Source organism: Trichosurus vulpecula, chromosome 3 (genome assembly GCF_011100635.1).
Source record: "Trichosurus vulpecula isolate mTriVul1 chromosome 3, mTriVul1.pri, whole genome shotgun sequence".
In the NCBI taxonomy this organism is placed as follows: domain Eukaryota; kingdom Metazoa; phylum Chordata; class Mammalia; order Diprotodontia; family Phalangeridae; genus Trichosurus; species Trichosurus vulpecula.
This window is the reverse complement of record NC_050575.1, coordinates 209,412,029-209,419,786: the sequence shown is the minus strand read 5'-3', so window position 1 is coordinate 209,419,786 and position 7,758 is coordinate 209,412,029. Positions and strand designations below refer to the sequence as shown.

Genomic DNA, 7,758 nt, shown 5'->3' with positions numbered 1-7,758 from the left:
TTTCAATCACAAGTGGGAGAAGCTTTTGGGGGGATCCCTTCCTTTCTCCTTTCAAGTCTCACCATATATGTTACCTGTTCTCCCTGCCTATAAGACAGATCCTGATGATAAGAAGGGAAGTCCAACTGCAGGGACCTGGTGAGGAAACGGAGGGAGTAGCCATGGATCACCTTGGCAAGGAATTTCATAGTTAAAGGAAAATGAGAGAGAAGAAAAGCTACATAGACTATATTTATATAGGGTTTTATAATTTCACAAAGTACTTCTCTCACAAAAATCCTGTGAGGTAGGCAAGTGAATAGTATTGACCCATTTTGCAGATGGGGCAATAGAAACTCACAAAGATTGTGACTTAACTGGGGAGACTGGGAGTCACACAACTACTGAAGTTTGAATCCAGATCTTTTGATTCTAGTTCTAGTGCTCTCTCCATTATACAACTCTTGAGACCAGATGGGTCAAAGAATCCTCAAGCTAGAACTGGAAGATACCTCACAGGCTATCTAATTCAACTCCCTCATTTTAACAGTTAAGGAAACTGGGGCTGAAAGCAATGAAGTAATTTGCACAAGGGTCACTCAGGCAGTAAGCATCAGAGGCAGGATTTGAATCCGAGTCCCCTGACTCCTAAACCAGTAAGACTAGACCACCACGGTTTTTTTGTTTTTCTATTCAGGGGTGATCTGAACATGTAGGCAGAGGTGAAGGAAACAGAGGAGAGGGAGAGCACACAATTTGAGACCCATAAGAGTCTTTAGAAATCTAGCCCAGAAGTTCTTGACTTTTTTTGTATCATGGACTTCTTCAGGAGGCTGATGAAGGCTATGGATTCTTCAGAATGTTTTTAAATGTATAAAATAAAATGCATAGAATTACAAAGAAAACCAATTATATGGAAATACGTTCATCAAGCTATTTTTTTATAAACAAGTCTACACCCCAGATTAAGAACCCCTGATCTAAACCAGCCCCCTCATTTTACATAGGAGAAAAACGAGGCCTTGAGAGGTTAAAAGCCACAGCCCAGGTCACACAGCAAATTAATAGCGGAAAGAACTAAACTCCAGGTGCCCTGATTTCTAACCCAACGCCCTTTCCACCTTACTACCTTTCTTGATAATTAAAGATGCTGGAGAGGGAGGGGCTAAATGGGTGAGCTGAAACCCTCAGGAGGAAGGAAAGGATGGAACAGGCTCAATGGATTGGCCTCCATGGTTTTAAAGCCTCCAATCTCACTGGATACCGAACACTAGAAATCCGGGGCCCTCCAGCCTTCCCAGCGGGGCATCCAAGACTGGAACTAGGACCCCTAACCTGCCCGAATTCGGTTAACAAAGGCAGGACTACAACTCCCAGCATGCCCTGAGCCCAGCCCTGCTGGGGTGAGGGTGGGTGGTGTCAGGCTCTGGCGTGGAAATGATAGAAGCCACCGGGCGGACAGGATTTCTGCAATGAGAGGTGCCCGTTGTTTATTTGGAGGAGCAGGGGACCGGCAGTGGCGCTGGGAGGAGATGCTTGATCATTTATTTCTCTTCTAGCCGGTCCCAGCCTGTCTTTGCTCCCCCTCCCCCCCATCGCCTTACCCCACCCCAAGCGAGTGGGAGAGCTACGGCAGCGGCGGCAGCATCACTCCCCCGGCCGTCGCTGCTCCGCCCCATCCCTGTCTGTTTTTCTCTCTCATTCTCCGTTGGCGGCGGCGGCGGCAGCAGCAGCGGCAGCAGCAGCAGCGGTAGCAGCAGCAGCGCTGCAATGAATGATCCTCCACCCTGGGGAGAGAGCTGTAGGTGAGCGTATCTGCACACGGAAGGGCCATGAAGGACCCAGGACTCCAGCTGTCCAGGACCCCCGGCACTCCCAGCCCACTGCCATAGAATATTGGAGAGGAGCAGAAGGAGGAGGAGACCAGATCCCTGCTGCCCACCCCCATCCTATTTTCCTCTTTCTTTATCTCATTGTTACTGTTTACAGCCCAGGGTCCCTTCTCCCCAGCATGGGCCGGGCTCCGGGGGCTGCCTCCTGGCAGGCGATGCTGCTCCTGTCGCTGCTGCTCCTGCCACTGCCTGGTCATTCTGCCTAATCCTCGTCCCCAGCCCGGGGTGGTGCAAGCGAAGAGGAGCAGAGAGCTTTGGAGGCCGGGACTGCAGCAGCCGTCGGCCAGGCGGGCGGGAGCGGCAGCCACCACCCCAGCTCGCATCCCTCCCTCACCTCAGGAAGCTGCATGCACGTTGAGGAGCAGCCCCAGTGGGCCGGGAGAGCCCGGTGGATCCAGACTTAAGGGCAGGCAGACAGCCCAGGCTGCTTAAGTAAGGGAGGTGGGGCGGGGGTGGGGGTGGGAGAGGGACCTGGGGTGGGGGGAAAGGGAGTACTGTGAGCTGCAGAATGGCCAATAAAGCCAAGCCCAGCGAGGCCCTGAAGGTGGTGGCCCGGTGCCGCCCCCTGAGTAGGAAAGAAGAGGCTGCTGGTCATGAGCAGATTCTGGAGATGGACGTGAAGCTGGGCCAGGTGACCCTCAGGAACCCTCGGGCTGCCCCAGGGGAGCTGCCCAAGACTTTTACCTTTGACGCTGTATATGATGCCAGCTCTAAGCAGGCTGACCTGTACGACGAGACGGTGCGCCCACTCATAGACTCGGTGTTGCAGGGCTTCAATGGCACTGTTCTTGCCTATGGCCAGACCGGCACCGGCAAAACCTATACCATGCAGGGCACCTGGGCTGAGCCGGAACAGCGAGGAGTCATCCCCAGCGCCTTTGAGCACATCTTCACTCACATCTCCCGTTCCCAGAACCAGCAGTACCTGGTGAGGGCTTCTTACCTGGAGATCTACCAGGAGGAAATCCGAGACCTGCTCTCCAAGGAGCCGGGCAAGAGGCTGGAGCTGAAAGAGAACCCAGAGACCGGGGTCTACATCAAAGATCTCTCTTCCTTTGTCACCAAGAATGTCAAAGAAATAGAGCATGTGATGAATCTGGGCAACCAGGCCAGGGCTGTGGGCAGTACCCACATGAACGAGGTCAGCTCCCGTTCCCATGCCATATTTGTCATCACAGTGGAGTGCAGTGAGCGGGGTTCTGATGGCCAAGAACACATCCGGGTGGGCAAGCTCAATTTGGTAGACCTGGCTGGCAGTGAGCGGCAGGGCAAAGCAGGCACCAACACATCTGGAGGGGCAGCTACCCAGCCTTCAGGGGGAGGGGGTGGCACTGGAGAAAGGCCCAAAGAAGCATCGAAAATCAATCTCTCCCTTTCTGCTCTGGGTAATGTGATCTCAGCTCTCGTGGACGGCAGGAGCACCCACATCCCGTACCGGGACTCGAAGCTGACCCGGCTGCTTCAGGACTCTCTGGGGGGCAATGCCAAGACCATCATGGTGGCTACCCTGGGCCCAGCTTCACACAGCTACGATGAGAGCCTGTCCACCCTGCGCTTTGCCAACAGGGCCAAGAATATTAAGAACAAGCCTCGGGTGAACGAAGATCCCAAGGACACGCTCCTACGGGAGTTCCAGGAGGAAATCGCCCGCCTGAAGGCTCAGCTAGAGAAGCGGGGGCTGCTGGGTAAGCGCCGGAGAAGCAGCCGCAGGAAGAAGTCAGTGGCCATTGAGGGGTACCCAGAGGGCACCGTAACTGAGGCCTGGGTTGCTGAAGAGGAAGATGACAACAACAATAACAACCGACCACCCCAGCCTACTCCAGAGGTCCCCCTGGAGAAGAACATGGAGAACTATCTGCAGGAACAGAAGGAGAGACTGGAGGAGGAAAAGGCAGCTATACAAGATGACCACAGCCTGGTCAGTGAGGAGAAGCAGAAATTGTTGGAGGAGAAGGAAAAGATGATTGAGGACCTGAGGCGGGAACAGCAAGCCACAGAGCTCCTAGCCACCAAATACAAGGTAAGAACTGGGTGGGGGGCACCCTTAGGTTCTCCTATGAGCTTATAGGCTCACTGAGCCTTCTCATCCTAGAACTGAAAGAGACCTTAGAGATAAACTATTCCAGTTCTTAACCCTTCTTGTGTCTTAGACACCTTTAGCAGTCTGGTGAAACCTATGGAACGCCTTTGAAGAATCATGTTTATTGCCTATATTCATAATTGAAGGAAATGCTAAATTTCAGTTAGAGGTTAGTGAAAATAAAGATGTATTTTTCCCCCAGCAAAGCTTACAGACCCCCTGAAATCTATCCAGGGATCTCAGGTTAAGAACTCCTGATCTGGTCCAACCCTCTCATTTTAGAGATGGAGAAACTAAGTCACAGGGACCTAAAATGACTTGCCCAAGATGACATGGCTAGTTAGTCACTGGGTCTAGGACCCAAGACTCCCAACCCCCAGTTCTTTTGTCATCATTCAGTGGCATCCACTTATGGAAAACAGAGGTAAAAATTACTCATGGAGGAATGCTCACTTCCTTTGGCACCAAAGGATATAGTGTTTATCAGTAGAATAGGTTAGAAACCCCTCACTTCTTTCTCCTCTCTCTCTCCCTCCCGTATACTGCTTACTTGGCAGATGCTCTATTAATACACAGATAGCCCAGTTAATTAATTAATTAACTATTAATACACAGTAGCACAGTTACCCCCAAGGGTTAATCTGACTCTGCTGCCCACAAAGTCAGACACTTTGTTTTGTTTTAAAACATTTATTTGTTTATTTTTGCAAGGCAATAGGAGTTAAGTGATTTGCCCAGGGTCACACAGCTAGTGTCAAGTGTCTGAGGCTGGATTTGAACTCAGGTCCTCCTGACTCCAGGGCCAGAGCTCCATCCACTGTACCACCTAGCTGCCCCTGAAGTCAGATACTTTGAAAAGCTAGACAGGATCTTTGACCTCAAAGGGACCCTGACTTCTCTTTCCTGTATCACCTGCAGTGTCTCCCTTCCTTTCCATACAGCTCTGGACCTGATACCCTTTTCTTTCTGAGGAGTAAGCTTCCATGAGGAAAGAGGAATTCCTGAGTGCTCTGATATAAGGGAAGTCCCACTAGGGACCCATGGACTCTGGGCTGGAATTCCAGGGTACAATGGTCTGTGTCAGTGGAAGGAGGGTAAAAGAAGACTTTCAGGTAATGGTGACCTGAGAAACAAACCAGCTGCCTGAATCCTAAATCTAGCCATAAGTATTCATTTCCAAGCCCAGTAAGACCTGATCCCTCTGCCCTAGGGAGGTCATGGATCAGGATATCAGCCAAGTGAGCAGCTCTCAGCAGGGTGTGTGAGCTTTAAGGTCGCACTAACAAGGGTCAGCAACGAATGGCACCAGCACTATGCAACAACCACAGCAGGCTCCAGACAGGGGGTCTGTAACAATGCAATGGGGGAATGAGAGGAAGAAGAGAAGAGTAAAAGAGGAGAAGTAAGGGGAGATGGGGACGTGGATCCGTTGGGGGAATATCAGAGAGTGGATCACCAAGAATTGGGCAGCCATTGATGGAGGGGATAGTACACCGGCCTTGCAGTCAGAACTATCTAAATCTAAACCCTGCCTTTGACACTCAGCAGCAGTGTGGATCTGGGCAAATCATTTAATCTCTCAGCCTCAGCTTCCTTATCTGTAAAATGGGGATAATGATAGCACCTATATTGCAGGGTCGTGGTGAAGATCCAACGAGATAATATTTAAAAATTCTTTGCACACCTTAAAGCACTGTATAAATGCTAGCTATTATTATTGTTGTTGTAGGTACCACTTGGTGTGGCTGGTACCTTTGATTCCTGCGAGAGATGAAGGCAGGGGTGGGACTGAGGGCCACGTTAGGAATCCAGAGGCCTTAAGTGCGTTTGTTTTTAGGAGGCATCATGATGACTGGATGGTCCCTGGGTTGTCTTCAGGGTAGCGAGCTCCTGGTGAGGAGCGTCCTTTATCAGCTCAGATTACTACCTCCCCTGTAATTTGTAGTCAGCAGAGGTACTTGGGACACTTATTTGCTATGTTATTGCTCCTGGTCACATAGCCAGCCAGTATGTATCTGAGATCACATTTGAACCTGGGTCTTTCATATCCACCTCTAATTGGGAGGCTTCCTAGGACTGTGAGAATAAGGGGAGCCTGGGATGTTGAACAGAGCAGATCCTACCCTGGTCAGACCATATCTGGAGTTTTGCCTTTGGTTCTGGTTTCCAGGGCTGCTGTTAACACCACACTCTCACTTGGGAGGGGAGGAGGGAGCAAGAAAGTGGGAAGGGAAGCCGACCCCCGGATGATAGTGACCAACTTAAACTACTTTTGCTAAGTAGGTTAGCTTTGTTACTAAAGTACTGCAAATTCTGTATGTGGCCCCAAAGTAATCATCATGAGGCAAGGCCCTGGCTGCTCCCACCTTAGTTGGGACTCTGCTGAGCACCATATTTTAGGATGGGCGTTGATGAACCGAACAACATCCAGAAGAGGGAACCAGAATGGTGAAGGGCCTTGTGAAGATCCCTTGAAGGATTTGGAGATGTTTGGCTTGCCAAAGAGAAGACTTAGGGAAACACTATATTCACATATTTGAAAGCCTCTCATATGGAAGAGGTATTAAATATGTTCTTATTAGAGGGCATTCCCAGGAACAATGGGTGGAAGTTGCAGAGACAGATTTAAGTTTGATGTCAGACAAAACTTCCTGACACTTAGAGTTGGCCAAACATGAAATGGGCTCCCTCTGGAGGTCGTGATATTCCCCTCACTGGAGGTCTTTGAGCAAGGGCTGAATGACCATTCATCCTGTGTGTTGTAGTGGCAAGGTTTGTTCAGGTCTGGGTTGAACTAGATGGCCTCTGAAGCCCTCTCCAACGTTGAGAATCTCTGGCTCTGTATTCCCAGACCCAAAGTTTTTCACTACTATCAATTCCATAGTAGGAAACATCAGGCATGAATAGGTCCCTTGAAACCCTCACTGATGGTGGAGTGGGATTGTAGTTCTTGGGGGTCCAAGACTGGTGGACTCCCAGAACCATCATCGTCGTCGTCGTCAGTGCCATCATCTTCATTACCATCATTATTATTATAATAAGATTTGGATTCTACTTTATTCTCATCCAGATGTTGTCCAGTGAGTAGCCTATAGTTGCATCAAATCCCATTTCCTCTTCACCTGTTTAGAATGAACCATTTTAAACAAACACAATTTAAAATAATTGAACATGATTGCATTACAATACTTATAGTCCCTTTTACAAATAATAACCAGGGTGCCCTGTTTGGGTCTGTGTCCCCCCTCTGAAGTCTATTTCGGTAGTTTTCTGGGTTTGGCCACTGTGGCTATCGTTATTTGCATAGCCATTGTCATCATGTACAGTGTTGTTCCCATCTTGCTTTCTTTGAGTCATTGTGCTTTATCTATGTCCTCTTGTACCTCCTAATAGCCTTTATATTTTATAATTCCTTAAGGGGTATTAATCTTCCATTTTCAGCTTTTACCACGATTTGGTTGGCTTTTCTTCAGTTTTCTTTATTTGTTTTCTTTTTTGTTATTATAAATAAAGCTGTTGAATTCTGGTTTTCGAACCAGAAGGGACCTTAGACATCATCTAGTCTAATCTCCTCATTTTACAGGTGAGGAAAGTGAAGGAGGCCTGGAGAGAAAGAGAGAGAGAAAGAGAGAGAGAGAGAGAGAGAGAGAGAGAGAGAGAGAGAGAGAGAGAGAAAGGGGAGAGAGAGAGAAAGAAAGAGAGAGAGAAGGAGAGGGGAGAGAGAGACAGAGAGACAGAGAGAGAGAAGGAGAGAGAGAGAGGGAGAGAGAGAGAGAGAGAGAGAGAGAAAGGGAGAGAGAGAGAGAG

The 7,758-nt window shown here is 49.3% G+C and overlaps 1 protein-coding gene across 1 annotated transcript in view; it reads left to right on the top strand.

Annotated features, from left to right (window-relative positions):
* The first annotated feature begins 1,380 nt into the window (after window positions 1-1,380).
* Window positions 1,381-7,758, top strand: part of KIF3C (kinesin family member 3C) — a 45,679-nt gene continuing 39,301 nt past the window's right edge. Inside the window, exon 1 of the mRNA XM_036751500.1 lies at window positions 1,381-3,891. Coding sequence (XP_036607395.1) covers window positions 2,380-3,891 — 1,512 coding nt within the window. The 5' untranslated portion in view covers window positions 1,381-2,379. The remainder of the gene's footprint in view (window positions 3,892-7,758) is intronic.